This window comes from Wolffia australiana, chromosome 1 (assembly GCF_029677425.1).
Source record: "Wolffia australiana isolate 7733 chromosome 1, ASM2967742v1".
In the NCBI taxonomy this organism is placed as follows: domain Eukaryota; kingdom Viridiplantae; phylum Streptophyta; class Magnoliopsida; order Alismatales; family Araceae; genus Wolffia; species Wolffia australiana.
This window is the reverse complement of record NC_135835.1, coordinates 13,731,083-13,747,068: the sequence shown is the minus strand read 5'-3', so window position 1 is coordinate 13,747,068 and position 15,986 is coordinate 13,731,083. Positions and strand designations below refer to the sequence as shown.

General features: G+C 38.8%; 2 protein-coding genes across 3 annotated transcripts; both read right to left on the bottom strand.

The window, feature by feature from the left end:
* Nucleotides 1-948: 948 nt before the first annotated feature.
* LOC144707744 (Leucine-rich repeat protein kinase family protein) lies at nucleotides 949-12,491 on the bottom strand. 2 transcript variants are annotated; one of them, XM_078580983.1, is made up of 24 exons: nucleotides 12,274-12,491; nucleotides 12,094-12,164; nucleotides 11,883-12,002; nucleotides 11,557-11,720; nucleotides 10,153-10,303; nucleotides 8,995-9,066; nucleotides 8,729-8,800; nucleotides 8,277-8,420; nucleotides 8,124-8,195; nucleotides 7,978-8,049; nucleotides 7,327-7,401; nucleotides 6,231-6,299; nucleotides 6,039-6,107; nucleotides 5,756-5,827; nucleotides 5,580-5,666; nucleotides 5,436-5,504; nucleotides 4,575-5,080; nucleotides 4,305-4,457; nucleotides 3,717-4,000; nucleotides 3,364-3,415; nucleotides 2,807-3,057; nucleotides 2,557-2,691; nucleotides 1,372-1,755; nucleotides 949-1,090 (listed from the first exon to the last, which is right to left on the bottom strand). In XM_078580983.1, exons 4-23 carry the CDS (start codon nucleotides 11,651-11,653, stop codon nucleotides 1,411-1,413), a joined length of 2,847 nt encoding a protein of 948 aa, XP_078437109.1. In that variant the 5' UTR covers nucleotides 11,654-11,720; nucleotides 11,883-12,002; nucleotides 12,094-12,164; nucleotides 12,274-12,491; the 3' UTR covers nucleotides 949-1,090; nucleotides 1,372-1,410. The 2 variants fall into 2 exon arrangements, with proteins under 2 accessions (XP_078437109.1, XP_078437114.1); XM_078580988.1 differs by lacking the exon at nucleotides 12,094-12,164.
* A 124-nt stretch (nucleotides 12,492-12,615) lies between these two features.
* Nucleotides 12,616-15,842, bottom strand: LOC144707758 (V-type proton ATPase subunit E1-like). Its single transcript, XM_078580998.1, has 6 exons — nucleotides 15,644-15,842; nucleotides 15,199-15,299; nucleotides 14,733-14,889; nucleotides 13,705-13,898; nucleotides 13,510-13,609; nucleotides 12,616-12,789 (listed from the first exon to the last, which is right to left on the bottom strand). The coding sequence occupies exons 1-6, from the start codon at nucleotides 15,743-15,745 to the stop codon at nucleotides 12,754-12,756; spliced, it is 690 nt and encodes a 229-aa protein (XP_078437124.1). The 5' UTR covers nucleotides 15,746-15,842; the 3' UTR covers nucleotides 12,616-12,753.
* Nucleotides 15,843-15,986: the final 144 nt, after the last annotated feature.

Here is a 15,986-nt window from a genome sequence, read left to right as displayed (position 1 = left end):
CTATATACATAAAAATAAATATATATCCACTTGAGGTGGGTATCCACTTGATGGATAAGTAAAAAAATGTGTGATATTCGGTTTGTTCACAAGGTGGATATGAATCATGGGAAGGATTTGAATTCGGGAGCAATGAGGAGCCAATTTTTAATTAGGTACAAAATGAGTGACTTAGACTGCAGTATTATCAGATAGAAGGGAGACCAAGATCAGACCACTCAAAGAACATCTGAGTACTAAACCAAATTATCAAGGATTGGATTGTACCAAAAAAATATTCACTATGGAGACAGCAAGTTTTTCCTTTTTTCCATCATCCCATGAGAGGATCAATTTATTATATGTCATACATCTAGTCCAATTCATTAGAGAGAAGGGTCGGAACCAAAAATTTGATCCGCTATGAAAGGCAGAAAGCAACTGGATTATATAATGTTCCTTTATCTAAACACTTCAGTCCACTCTGAAACCCTGAATGAATTATATCTTGTTTATTTATCTAAAATTATATAGTGCATATTCTATCCTCTCTCCTCTAGCTTGAACTTAGCTTGAAAAATAAGGAAAACCTTTTTGGCCCTTGTTTGCGGTGACTTGACATGTAAATGTTTCTGACCTTCAAAAAAAAACTCATACTCCTTATAAATATTTGCTTTATAATCCTTGAAGCTGCGCAGGCTGAATGGTAGACTTTCAGTTTCTATTTTACAAGCAATCATTTATCTTATGAATGGTAAACTTGTGATTTTTTCTCATCCATATCAGGAGTCCATGACAAAACTAGCAGGATTACCATTTAACATCAACCTTTTAAACTTTTCAATTGACTCTATTGGCTTTCACTGCGACTTATAATTTGACCAATACACATCAGGGAAATCTTAGTTTCACTGGATCTTGCTTGGGGAACAGGATTGATCGTGAACCACTCCCCCCACCCCCAAAAAATGCTTCATAGGCGGTACTAAATGAAGTTGAAGTTACCAAATTTTGTCTCAAAGTTTTCTTAAGTCTTTTATTTCATCCTTCTATTCTGAGATATGTCACCCTTACCTCCGTACGGGCTGCATGGAGCATCAATAACTGGCATCTGCAATGGACGATTCAATCAAGGTCAGGCCAGATATCTCATTTCTTCAGCGTTTTTTTAACTGATCATCTTTCAATAATCTCTATTCATTGCTTGACAGAAATTAAGTTTATCAAAGAATGAGATCATCCAGGTTGGTGTGATTAGGGGATGATGAAAGATATTTCACTGTAGTAAAGCCTTGATAAAATCAGTCAAATTCTTTGCAGAAAAGGAGAATGGCGGCAATTTGATTTTTTTAAAGTGCAAGTGTTTGCATCCACGTGGAAATTGAAACTTACCTCTATAAATACAAGAGAAATGAGATTTTTGCAGCAGCATCAGCGAGGACCAACAGTGGGGATGACTCCGCTGCGGAGATCACTACCCGATACATCTGACGAAATGTCGAAAACTGTGCTGTGATTTAATGAAGACGGAGCAGGAGTGCTTCGGGCAGGAGTACTTTTCTCTGATGAAGATAGTGCCACATTTTTTTGCTGAAAGATGGCTGATATGTTCTCAAGCTCCCTGACAACCTCTGCCATTGACGGCCTTGAATTTGTTTCATCTTCGCAGCATCTGAGCGCTAGAACCATGAACATCTCCACACATTCAGGAGGATATGACCCCATGCGCCGGTCGATGGTAGAAAACACCATGCCAGACTGATATGCTATGTGAACCTGCATACATAGTGTCAGCAGCCAATCAGCCGAACATGCTTACTGAAGATGAACTGGGCAGAGCATTTGGCATGTTTCGGACAATGCGGACATGATACTTCAATGGTGACGTTGACGACTGGCTGTCGATTACTTGTCACCCACATCACCAGACGTCAACGTCATCGTCCAAATTGTCCTCGCCGACTGCTGAAAAACTCACCAACGTGAGAAGGGCGATGGATGATGAAATGCCATATGTTCCATCCTTTATCGTCATCTGTCATCCGTCCTGATATTGAAATGGAAAACAGAACAAAAGCCTTTGTGCTTTTCTTTCAGTCCCATTAAGTCATTAAGTCCTATTCTAGGTTTACAATCATCCTCTGTTCATTGCATCATTCTTTCCGTCCAGCCACTTCAACAGAAACAGAAAGAAACTGCAGACTGTGAAGGATGACTGTCTGAAAAGCCATTATGTGCCGTCCCATCCCATCCAATTCGTCTAATTCCATGCTGACCTGGGACTTTGACGACAACATCGACTGGTTGATGATATGTCTTTATTAACATCAACGGCCCTAGATATCAGCTATCCAAGGAGTTCTCACTGGCTGCCAGAAATGCATGTTTATCTGGGATATCCTGCTGACATTGATGATTTTGTCAATGCCAACCGTCAGGGCACCTATCATCGTCATCACCCACGAACCTAGAAACCATCAACATCAGCATCAACAAGGGGTGATGACGTTGACATCATGTTGATGTTGACGGTTGCTGAACTCTAACTGGGATACTAGAAATATGATCCATGCTTACCTCCCGAACTAAATTTTTTCCTTGCGATATAGGCAGCAACCCAGTCAGAAGCTCCAAGAAAACCACACCAAGGCTGTATACGTCACTTTTGTCAGTCAGCTTGTGCGTTAAGAAGTATTCTGGATCAAGGTAACCCTGGTGAAATTAAGTGGGGTAAGTACTTAGGAAGGTAAGAGAATCAAATAATTCTTTCTACTAAATTATTTAATTAAATCAAATAACTATAGGAATACTCAAGATTGGGACTCACTGGTGTGCCTTTGACAATGGTGGACACATAGCTAGGTGTTGTTCCAGAGTTGTCTGGCACAGGAGCGAGTCGCGAAAGTCCAAAATCAGCAACTTTGGCGATAAAGTTGGAGTCTAACAATATATTGGTGGCTTTGACATCTCGATGGAATATGGGAGGATCTGCCTCCGCGTGAAGGTATAAAATCCCCTTTGCAGATCCCAAAGCAATGTTCAATCTCATGGAAAAACTTAGAGGGTCGTCCCATTTGCCTGCCCATCACTCGACTGTCAGTGAAGATCTTGTGGTCTAGTATTACGGCAATATACAAGAAAATTCAATAAAATAAATAAGGCAAGAAACTCATCTTCAACGTGTTTTCTACTTCAAGAAAGCAAGTGGTATTCTTCAAGTTTTTTTTCTATTTTCTGTATTCATTCGTACTAGTATTTAGCAATGGAACAATTGAGGATTATTAGTGAGGAACTTCTGTAGTCTTAGAGAGATTGTGGCGCTGAGCACATATTTCTGATTGCCAAAATTTATTTAATGAAAATCGGATTTCCTCAAAGACTCACCAGAAAGATGATCCCGCAATGTCCCATTGGGCATAAACTCATACACCAACATCTGCAGAGCAGCAAAGTCTATCAGCCATGCACTGTCTTCTGGCGCATTGACCAGAAAAAGAATAATCCTTTGTCCAGACTTAGAAGTTGACACACAAAGGTAAAGATGAAATATCCGAAGAGCTATAGTACTTTCCACGGTTTGTAAGAGTTGTAGACTTAGTCACGGTTTGTAAGGTGAAAACTCTTCTAAAAATGGAAAACATAAAGCAAAGTTCTTTCCAAGGCCAATACAGAGTGGTGATAAGTTTTAAAATAGTGGCAGATAAGATTTTGATGAAGATGGGAGAAAAGAATTGTACCTGTTCGTCCCCTTCATCACAAAATCCGACCAAGGAGACTAGATTACGGTGATGCAATCTAGACAAAATCTCAATCTCAGTGAAGAACTCTCTTGAGCCTTGCAAAGATCCCACTTCAGCCCGCTTAATGGCCACTAACGTTCCATCCTCTAAAATGCCTTTGTAAACCTTGCCGTACCCACCAATCCCAACCTGAGAAGAGTTGTCAAAATTCCTTGTAGCCTGTGCCATTTCGCTGAAGGCAAACGACTTCAACCCATCAATCTTGACTTTGATTCTGGAAACTGCAAAATAGATAGCACGTTTTTTAGTTTGACCTTGGTGAGCAAGAAACTCTCATGAGACCGATAGTAAATGAAGTTACTGCCTAAGCTATTTCCTTGCAAATGAGCTCGACAATGAGAAAATGAAAGTCAACATTTCTTATTGAAAGTCTGAGATATCCTTTATCTTAGTGACTGCACTAGTATGGAACACAAATATCAATGAGAAAGAGATGTAAAATAACTTTATTAGTACTATAAAAGAATGTTAGTACGAAAGGGAATTTGGACTTAGAGCAATTACAGCAATGGTTATCTCACTTACATCGTCGTCTCCTTGCCCCTGAACCCATGTAACGCCTTCGAATAATAATGACCGAAATCACAGAACATAAGATGAAAGCACCGAGGAAGGTTCCCACAACAATTCCGGCCAGTGCACCTCTGTTTGTTCCAGATTTTGATGTTGTGCCAAATACTGAACAGAAAAAAGTTACGGAGACAATTTTTACAGAAGGTCTCACAATTAAGATTCAATTAGTATCAAGAAATATGAATATCAGCACTCGATTCTCTCATTTATAGGTTTTCATACCATCAACATAAGGTTTCAGAAGAGTAAAGTTGAGCAATTCGTAGGGGCCGAAGATGTCATTGTCAGGAATGCGCCATCCTGTGAAGTCACTTCTGATGCGAGCTATTTCAGTTGTATTGAACATCGAGCTGTTATAGGGGAAGAATTTCAAGTACATCCTCAGCCTGGGCCCTTTTTCCCATAAGAATGAATCAATGGTGAGCTGGTAGGACTTCAGACCTAGCCCACTTGTTATATATTCCTCGAAGCTTACTTTGTACGGGACAAAGTCGTAAATTCCAGGACTTTTCAAGCGATAACCAACTCTTAGAGGTGCCGCACAAGAACACGGAATAGGATCAGCGGCATTAAACTCATAGCCATCAGCTACTGGGCAGGACTGTGGCCCACAGAGAATTGTTGTCATGTTAGTTGCTGTCCCAGAGGGTTGCCCTCCGACTGAAACTCCGCAAAACTGAGTGAGATTCTGCAGATTTGAGTTTCCACAAAGAGGATTTCCTTTCAACCTGAACATAGAACACCTTGTGGATGAATACCTCGATGTGGCCTAGGCTAGTGACATAATTTTTTTTCCCAAGTAGACGTTCTGATAATTTTTTTTGGTTTCCAGCGTTTCAATCGAACTATAAAGGAAGATGAATAGAAAATTTTATACAGAAAATATGACCGGGAATACACAACAGTCGAAAATGGAAGAACCAATAGAGACATGAGAGGGGAAATTTGTATGGTTTTTTTCTTTTTAAAAGTAGTTGCCATCAATTGGATTGAGAAATGGAAAAAGCAAAATGTGAGAAGAAAAAGATGGAGAATGTCATAAAATAAAGGAGTAGCTATTATGAGTGAGAAGAGGAAACTTACACTACCGTTATATTGACAGGAGGATTTACGATACTCGTGATGTTTGTCAAACGGTTGTTTTCAAAATCTCTGCAAAATTTAAAAGTGGATGGTCACTTTATTTCGTCAAAGGAAACGATTAAGTCACATAACATCAACTCTTACAAGATTAAGCTTTGGTTTCCAATCAACTTGGCCTTTGACCATAGAGACGAGGGTACTGAGCCACTGAGTAGATTGTTGGCAAGAGACCTCCAAGAACAAGGAACGTGGGAAGGCAGAGTCAAACTCGTTCACATCTCCAAAAAACGCATTCAATTCATAATAATAGAGAGACTTACAACTTCTGAAGAGATGGTAGATCAGAAAAATTTGAAGGAATCGAGCCATTGAGCTTGTTACTAGATAAATCGCTGCATGAGTTGGAAGATCGACGGTAATGGGTGAATATAAATACAATTTAAAGGCGAAGAGCAGAATTAGCACAAGGCATCGAAAGCATCTGACCTAATCAGATCAGAACAAATACGTTCATGATAAGTAGATAATGTGGTTTTTTTAAAAAGAAAAGCAGATAAGATGATTAAAAGAGTCAAGTGTTTCATGTCAAGAGAACTATCGTACATTGTGGTTATCATGGAAGAAAGCTTGTTCGTCGGTATGGGACCTTCCAGCTCGTTTCCACTGAGATCTCTGATAATAAAATATGCCCCAATAAATAGGTGAAAATTGAAGGTGAAAATATGATCAAAGAGTGTATGCCGATGATTCATGAAAAGCCAACTTAAATAATTTATTGAAACATAATTGACTTACAGATATAAAAGTTGTGGGATTTCACTAAAATCAGGAAGATTTCCTTGCAGACCACAGTTTCTCAGACTCCTGGTGAGATGAGAGCAAAACGATTAAACAAAATAAATTGATAAATCAATGCATCTGGAGCAGGGTAGTTTAGAGACTGAGGAAGTCGCAGTAGGGAGTTAAGGATAAACTCAAAACGAAACGCCTTACTTTTTATTTTTTGACACATTTGAATCAGTTACGACGAGAAAGATGAAGTTGCCCTAGGCCCCGGGATATCAGTACATTCTTCTTTTCTTTAGCATATCCCCACTGACTCATTCATGAAGCCATGGCACACCAAGAAAAGGAGTGAACACGATAGACAAGGAAAGAACAGTAGGATATCAATATGTGATCCTGCTAATACCTCGTTTCTGAAGCATACAGAAATACTGAAAACCTTGGACCATCTTTTTCTGTTTCTCTTCTCTCCATCTCCCTCGCTAATTATATACATTTCTATAATTATCTGTCTACATCACTCTCAGTTTTCCCTTTTACAGCCATCTCCCACGGACATTCTTTCCTTCAAGAACTTCGTCCAGATGCTCATATGGTCAACCGGTCGAAATGTGACTTCTGTGTGACTTCCTCTAAAAATGTTTATCGGGCAATAGCTTTCTCCCAAGCTCATCACTCTAAGCTGAGATTCTACACTGCCTTACATCCGTCACCATGTAGGCATGTTAGTGACAATCGCTCTCACGTAGCTCACAAACATTTGTTTTTTTTCTCCATATTAACGGAATATAAACATCTTTAAATTAAAATCTAGAGAATGAAGATAAGCCCAGGTAGAAGATGGAGAACGTCAGGATTCTTAATTTGTGAACTTAATTAATAGTGCAAATTCAATTCTTCCAAATAGTTTTGCGAGTGTTGATAACATATCTACTATGGTAACAAGTCGACCCTACTTTGAAAAAGAAAACAATTAGCTACAAGAGTTTGATCAAGGTTTAGAAAATTACAGGTCTTTGGATTAAATTACAAGTATTTGGCCCTTGGTCTAGAAGGAAATGGAGTCGCAGGAAGAACATACAAGTCTGAGGCCAGAAAAGCTTACAGTTTCAGTAATTTTTCCGTCTTGGCAAAAGTGGATGGAAACAAGCTGCCGCTGAAGTTGTTATTATCAACTTGGCTGCAAAACAAGCAGCGTGGTCAGAAAATGTGAAGAATTCTTGTCTTGCGGTTATTCAAAAAAAAATAGTTATTTCTGCTTCGTTCTGTTGTAGAGTCGATCGTCAAATTTTCTGCTGTTGCTGGAAAAATAACACTTCACCGTGACCAATGACAGGTGGGTAAGCTGAGAGTAGGTGTTCAGCACATCCTCACAACATTAGCATGTGACGGTGACATTGAGGTTGATTCACGGTTTGCCAATGGCATCTTCAATGTCAACCACCCATAATTAGAGAAAATATTCATCTATGCCATCGTCAACTAAGCCAGTTGACATTGACGACACTGTTGATATTGACCAGGTTGACAATTATTTTCACAAAAAATATACTAAATTTTTTACTGATGTTGACTGACAGCATCTACCTTCTGAGATACCCTGTAATCGTTACCTCAACCATCAACGATAACCTCAACAATGTCATCGTCACCGTCAATAGGGGTATATGAAGTTGGTGTTAACAAGAGCCCAACCCTAGCTGACGGCAGTTGAAGGTACATGCTATAGGGATGCAAGTTCCCCAGGGAGACTTACAAGATGCGCAGGTTGGGCAGTTCAGCGATCTGTGGAGGAATATAGCCGGACAAGTTGTTGTTGTCCAATAAGCTGCGAAGTCAAAATTTTCTTCAGAAATTGCATAAGAAGCTTGAATATAGAGAGGACTACCAGTAGTTTCTCACAAATGGACGAGACTTGGCAGCCTGGAGAGCTCCGGTGGAATTTGCCCGCTAATTGAGTTGTTGTTCATGTGGCTGCAGAGTTGTTAACATTCTCATTGACATGTGTTTTAATGATCTCTCTTCAACGTGAAAGAGAAATAACCAGCCACTTACAAGTGCTTAGTTTTGTTTAGGTTCGCAAACGATTTTGGCAATGGTCCTGATATTTGATTCTGGTCGATTTGTATTCTGTCCAATACTGGAAGATAACCCAGCTCATCCGGCAGGGGTCCTGATAGTTTGTTGCCATTGAGAAGACTGCGGATACAAGAATAAAATACAACAGGTTAAAGTTAATGTTAATATACCTTTCGGAAGTCGAATATTAATCAATTTCATGTTTTAAAGAGAAATATCATAGGCCCCACCAATGCACCCAAAGGTTCGATTATTTTTTAATGTGGTTAAAATAAAATGAATTTTACAATTAATTTTTAGATATGAAGAGTTTTTACTATAGAGAATAGCACAAGGAATGGTCATTTCAAATCATGTAAGATTAATTATTAACAAACAAAATATCTAAGGCAGGACCATTCGCCGAAACATTGGGAAAACCAACGTACAGGAGCGTCAGAGTTTTTACATCACCAATCTCCTTTGGTATGCTGCCACCAATTTGATTCCACATGAAGTCCCTACAAAAGATGAAAGACAAGAGTAAATGTTGGAAGCAACTTGAATGTATGCTCTTGAAGTACGGGCCATTAAAAAGTCTAATCGATTTCAGACTCCATTAAAAGCTCAGAAATGAATGAAAAGAGAAATGGAAGAAATATTCGAATGTTTTCTTCAGAAAATCAATAGTGTCAAACCACGAAGAATGGCTTACAATATTTTTAGCTCTGAAAGCTGGCCCAATTCAGGTGCTAGAACTCCAGATAAGTTTATGTTGAGCAGGTGGCTGCAATGATGACAGATATATCGAACATTCAGTAAAGTCCTGTATAGTCGAAAATCTAAAAGGGCTAAAATTTTTCAAATAAGTAGTGGGACAAATAATGCACATTTTGAAGAAGTACCACAGTAACAGGGAGCCCTAAAAAAGATACAAGATGAATGCCTTTGAAAAGTAAATGAAGAAACAAATGGTGTTCAGCATTGAACATCATTTCTGACAGCAACAAAAAACTCGATGAATTGCAATCACAATCTGAAGTGTTAGTGTAAGTTGATACACGGGTATCATTATAATAGTTCACAGAGTTTGTGTGAAAACCCAGGAATCCCCCTCTATTTCTTTTCAGACTTTTCTAGAGCCTGCTAGGGTTTTTGGAGTCACCTCTACTGTCAAAGGGCAGCTCATGCAGATTATCCACACAATCTTGCTTGAGAGGAATGTTGGTGTTTTTCAAAGTTATTTATCTTAAAGCGCTTGTTTTCGATTTATCTATATATGGGCCCTAAGGTAGCAATCAGACTTGAAATCCTAGTCTTTGTTTTCTTCACATAAATAACCAAGGACCCAAAACTTGCCACACAGCCAAAGATAGACTTAATTAATAAAAATAGATAATTAAGTGCTTTAAAGAATCATCAAAGTGATGGCGGCCACCATGACACTATTGTTTAATGCAGGCGACTTGTTTGCAACGTCAATGAATGAAAAAGTCCTAAATAGGGAGAATATTCTTACTCTCTATGGACATTGTTATGTAACTATTAAACATTCGTAATAGACCCATAACCTTACTTGCATAGATAATTCACTGATTTTCCTTCAAAAGTAACGGTTGTATTATGTCCATGCCATTGCATAAATCAGGACTTGCCTGGCAGTATTTTATCTACAAGATATCGCACTTTTCGGAAGATTGTCTAAGGAAAATGACAAAATTATAAGAAAAATTCCTTTAAAACCTAAGAAACACGCTACCATTTTGGAAGAAGCATTGCTAAATTGTTCAGTCGCAAAATTAACGGCATTAAATAGCTCCACCTGGGCATTTTGTCAAGTTAAACACAGGAAAACGAACGGATCGGTACTCACAGCTCAACAACATGCAGATATCCATCGGTGTACGTGCTGTTTCTGCAGAAGACTCCTCTCCAATTACCTTTGCAAGGATCTCCCTTATTCCATGAGGCCAGAGCGTTGATAGGGTCATTTAAGCTTCGACGAACAGCTTTTAAAGCGCCAACTGCAGAAAAGTATGATAAAACAAAGCACAATTTTCATAAGAATTATGATGTATCATATTGTATTATACCTTAAGGGCCCGAGCCCATATCTCTTTCCTACTTGATGCATCATTGTGTATTATTGGATAAGTCAAAAGGTATTATTGGAGTTTCAATCCTTCCAATGAGAAAAAAGAGAAAAAGACACGGAAACAGAACCACGCCTACTTATTAGAGCCTAAGCCCAAAGAAAACAACATCATGTATGATAAGTAAAAGAAAATAATCTTGGACATCATATGGTAATCTAAGGGCCAAAGCCCATCTCACTCTATCTCTCCCTCTTCTCTCTCTTTTTTCTCTCTCCCTCGCTCCCTCCCAATTTCTTCTCTCTGCCTCACGACCCCCATCCTCTTTTTTCGCTCCCCCCCCTCTCTCTCTCTCTCTTTCTCTCTCTCTCTATTTATCTATATATACATACACACATCTCTCTCTCCATCTTTCTCCCTATCTCCAAATCTCTCTCCATCTCTCTCTATCTCTTGTTCCATCTCTCTCTCGCTCTCTCTATCTGTTGTTACATCTCTCTCTATCTGTCTCTTGCTCGCTCTCTCTATCTCTCTATCCACCTCTCTCTCGCTCTCTCTATCTCTCTCTCTCTCCCCCTCTCTCTTTCTCTATATCCATCTCTCTCTTGCTCTCTCCATCTCTAGTTCCATCTCTCTCTATCTCTTTCTCCATATCTCTCTCAATCTCTATCTTCATATCTCTCTTGCTCTCTCTATCACTATCTCCATATATCTCTCTATATTTCTCTAACTCTATCTCCATCTCTCTCTTTCTCTAACTCTATCTCCATCTCTCTCTCCCTCTCTCTCTTTCTCTAACTCTATCTCCATCTCTCTCTCCCTCTCTCTCTTTCTCTAACTCTATCTCCATCTCTCTCTCCCTCTCTCTCTTTCTCTATCTCTATCTTCATCACTCTCTCCTTCTCTCTCTTTCTCTATCTCTATCCCCATCCCTCTCTCCCTCCCTCTCTTTCTCTATCTCTATCGCCATCTCTCTCTCCCTCCCTCCCTTTTTCTATCTCTATCTCCATCTCTTTCTCCCTCCCTCTCTTTTTCTATCTCTATCTCCATCTCTCTCTCACTCCTACGTAAGACATCACCATGTGTTCTTGAATGATTAGAAAGTACGAAACAGCAAATTGAATATTTGGGTTTTTTAAAAAATGGTCAGCAAGAAGATCAAACTCTCAAAAAGCAAATTCCACCTTCTGCAGGATGAGTGACTTGTCCTCCCACACAAAGGAAAAGCCAGCACACTGCCCCAAGGGTAACAATCCTCAAACGAGAGTCTTTCAATCCCATGATCTTGTTGCAGCTCTTGGGCGAAAAATCAATAGCCCTAGCTAAGTTTCTCTTTTGAATTCATCACCTGAAGAAAATCAGAAGGGTAAAAAGAAAAGAAGACAAGTTATACGTCATTGTAAGAAGAGTGTAAATGAACCAGGAGCTGGAGATGGCAGGTTAAACAGTTTCAAGCAATCGAGAGCAAGAGACTTATGCAAAAGACTCAATAAAGTCCAAACGATTTCACCTCAGTCCTCCGCGCTGATCAACCTGGGCGGTCTCAAAGCCAAAAAAACATGGACTCTTTCCTCTGCTATAGAACTCCCAACTTCCGAGCGATCTCGCCTCAGAGCTCTACACGATCACCCTGCGTTGATCCACCAGAAAACTCTATAAGGTCGCAAAAACGAAAAACGCGAACTATTTTTTTTCCCATTTAATGCTCCAACTGCACCTACCCCGGAGATTCCAGAATCCGAACAGAAATCAATCAGAAGATTGCCAAATTACTCGAGCAACTCAACCTCAGCTGCTTGCAGAAAACGAATTCATGGGAAAAAAATCTCTCGAGAAGGATGACAAGTGTCGCCACACTGGGGAGATCGGATTAAACAAAAAACGAGCAGAAAACACCTTACTTTAATTCGATTTCTCCCTTTTGACCAGCAGCTTCATCGGCCCCCCGCGTTGTCGTCTCCCCCGGATCTCGCCTTGAACGCGACGTGGGAGACGCGGTAGATATTGTTGAGAACTGGGGTAGAGTCCAAATCCCCAATTCAAGACGGCATCGAGCAGTAGACCTTGACTTGGCTGCCATTACCACGCTCGATCGTCACGTTAGATCGAAGAAGCGACGAGACGCCCGATCGCAACCCTCCATAAACCAACGTAGACTGTTGCAGTGTATTTATATCTTGGCTAACAGAACTGCCGCGTGGTCGACGATGATTTGCTCCCAAGTAATATCTAGAGTTGACTCATTAAATGAAATGGGTTTTTTAATTTTCCAGAAAAACAAAGAAAAACATGCCCTGGCCCGGCCTCCCTAACAGGCGGAAGGAAAACAGAGATTAAGGGTCTAAGCAGGCGTTTTATTACATGTATGATGGGTGGGAATATCACGCGGTTGACTTTCCCACGAGCAGCTTCCTGATCTGAGAAGGAACGCAGGAAACGGGACGTCAGATATACTCCACGCGCCTTCTCTCCAACTTTCTTAGAGAAGAAACACAAATACCTTGGAAAAAAATACAAATATCTAAAAGTAAAAATATATATAATAAAGATAAAATCTCGATATTAAGTTTTATTTAAATAAAAAAATTATACATATAATATATATAATAAAATACCTAAAAATTAAAGATATCTAAAAATAAATAATAAAATTAACTAAAATAAAACATTGAAATTTTAATATATAAAATACATAAATCTAAAAATTAAAAATATATAATAAAATTCCAACAGTGAAAAATAAAAAATCTAACTGTAAAAATAAAAAATATGTGAAAATAAATATTAAAAATCTAAAAAGAAATATAAAATATCTAAAGAGAAACATACAAATATCTAAAAAGAAATACACATATATCTAAAAAATATATACATAAAAATATCTAAAGAGAAATATACAAATATCTAAAAAGAAATACACAAATATCTAAAATATATATAAAAAAAATATCTAAAAAGAAATATAAAAATATCTAAAAACAATACACAAATATCTAAAAAAAATATACAAATACATAAAAATAAATATACAAATATCTAAAAAGAAGTATACAAAAATCTAAAAAGAAATATAAGAATATATAAGAAGTAAAAAAATATCAAAAAATAATTATAATACTAAAAGTAAAAAAAAAAACCTCGGGAAGCTTCTGCCTGAAGACAACTTCTAATCTTGCGTCAAGAGTGTTCTCGCAGACTATCTTCCCGTCTTGAGAAGCCAGAACCACCCCACCCGAGCTGTACATAAATATCCATAAAAAGATATAAAATATTTATCAATATAGAAATAACTGGGCCTTTTACCAAGGAAAGAAAAGGGAGGCGTATTTTACCAAAATAGGCCTGAAGACTGGTATTGACTGGGAGGAGGAAGGAACACTTCTTGGTCGACGTTGACATTGGGTTGGTGAATGTTGGCCTTGGAAGCGTACTCTCGCTTGGCTTCTTCTAAGATGGACTCCACCAGAGCAAGATCAGCTTCTCTGCAACGCAGCAACACTGACGGCTCTTTCAGACGTAACAGAGCCTGAAGTTGCCCCCAATCTCAGATTAATTCAGAATTTCGAATTACGAAGGTCAAGAAACATTAACATGCATCTGGCAAACATTTCCATACATCCGCAATGAAAAAAATTGAAACAATGGTGAATAAAAATCAAGTTTCTTAGTGTGAAGGTTCCTAGTGTCTGATCGAAAATTCAATTACAAACCAACAAACAAGACAAAACCAAATATCACTAACAGTTTAATAAAACCCATTTGCCTAAATTTCTCTCTCCAGATTTCATTCTCCTCATATAAAGACTTTAAGGGCATAAGTTGAGATTCTCATAAAAAACAAAACTTTCTCGAAACCAAACAGAACTTAAAATTCAATTAAAACCCATTAAACCATCTTTATCTCTTTAAGTTTCTCTCTCCTTATCCGAAGATTCTCAGTGGCTGATTTTAAATTCTATTAAAAATCATCAAAAATTTCAAAACCAAATATCACTAATAATCTAATGAAACCGTTTAGCCTGACTTTCTCTCGCTAGTTTTCATTCTCCTCATCTAATGACTATGAAGCAAGATCAGCTTCTCTGCAACGCAGCAACACTAACGGCTCTTTCAGACGTAACAGAGCCTGAAGTCGCCCCCAATCGCAGAATTCAGTATTTCGAATTACGAAGATCAAGAAAAAATAATATGCACCTGGTTAAGACTTCCATACGTTTGCGATAAAAAAATTGAAACGACGGTGAATAAAAAAGAAGTTTTTTAGCTTTTTAATTAATATTAGAAGTTAAATACAACGTTTTGCATTAATAATTCTATCCCTAGAAGTTAACACTTCCATAAACAGAGCATCGCTGCTTACCTGAACGATCAAGTCTTTAAGGAGTCTGATATATGCAGCGGTGTCATCAGAAACATGAAGAAGTTCCTTGATTGCAGAGTCCTTGATGGAATTAACAAGGTCGTCTTGGGCTTGCAAAACTTTCAAGCGCGATGAATTCAGCTGCATAGAATATTCGCTGCCACGAATATTAAATATATTTTTAGAATAAGGATAATAGACAGAATTGAAATTTTACGGAACATGAGAAAACTAGTGAAACTATAACCAAGCAAACGCTTTCTTTATATATTGTTGGGGGAATCTAACAAGTCAACGTCCTCCAAGTTTCAGAAGTTACAGCATGGTAGTCTGCCGTATGAAAATGGGTATTCTAAAATGTAATCCCTAAGAAATTTCGATTCATTCGATCCCCTCCTGCTTATCAGAAAGCAGAGCAGACTTTAATAAATTTTCTCAGATTATGACAGAGATACCAAAGACATACATCCTCCTGCGCACATCCACCTGCTTCTCCTTCCGCTCGTATTCCTGTCGAATTTTTCGCCTATCAGCCTCAACAAGTTGCAACTTTTCTATGTTGAACTCCTGCAAGAATCATAAAACATCAACATCTATATTCTCGATGGTAACGAAATTTTACCTTTCTCACCGACCAGGCCTAAACGAAAAATTCAGAAAAATATGCAAGTTTTACGACATCCAGAAAAAAACGAGACATTCAATGGGCATTTGTCGGTTAACTTATCACACACAGGGACTACACTAACCCTTGCGTCACGACATTCAATGTACGGAGTCAATCCTATAATACAAGAGAAAAGAAAATTCATATAACCCCAAAGATCGTAGTAATGTTCAAAAAGTAAGCAAACCGATCGAAAAAAATAACTCGGAAAATCTAATCGTCGACGGAAAACAGCGAAACGAACCTCCTCCGCAGAAACGGAGATCTCATTAGCTTTCTCCTCGGCTTCCTGCCGGATGAACTTGACCATCTGCTCGATCTGCCTCGACACATCGCCCTCGTTCATCGTCCCCTCCGCGATCGCCAACAACGAAGCGCGCTTATACCGGTAAAACCCCCGCGAAGAATCTCTCTCTAGAAGATTCCCGTTGCTCCGCTTTCACTTTACGACCGCAACGGGCCCGTGACGGATCCGTTATGGGCCTCTTAATGGGCCAAAAAGGTACCCGGCACGGGAGATGACGTCGGCGGATAGCGGCAGTTGACCGCTTGGTAAACCTCCATAGGGCCCACGCGGCGAATCGGAC

Coding starts and splice junctions, on each gene's coding strand:
- LOC144707744 (XM_078580983.1), bottom strand. CDS start 11,653: ATGGGATTGAAAGACTCTCGTTTGAGGATTGTTACCCTTGGGGCAGTG. Junction 7,402..7,977: donor CTGCCCAACCTGCGCATCTT/GTAAGTCTCCCT, acceptor CTTGTTTTGCAG/CCAAGTTGATAATAACAACT. Junction 6,300..7,326: donor ACGGAAAAATTACTGAAACT/GTAAGCTTTTCT, acceptor TCATCTCACCAG/GAGTCTGAGAAACTGTGGTC.
- LOC144707758 (XM_078580998.1), bottom strand. CDS start 15,745: ATGAACGAGGGCGATGTGTCGAGGCAGATCGAGCAGATGGTCAAGTTC. Junction 14,890..15,198: donor GTGGATGTGCGCAGGAGGAT/GTATGTCTTTGG, acceptor TATTCGTGGCAG/CGAATATTCTATGCAGCTGA. Junction 12,790..13,509: donor TCAGGCAGAAGCTTCCCGAG/GTTTTTTTTTTT, acceptor GTTCCTTCTCAG/ATCAGGAAGCTGCTCGTGGG.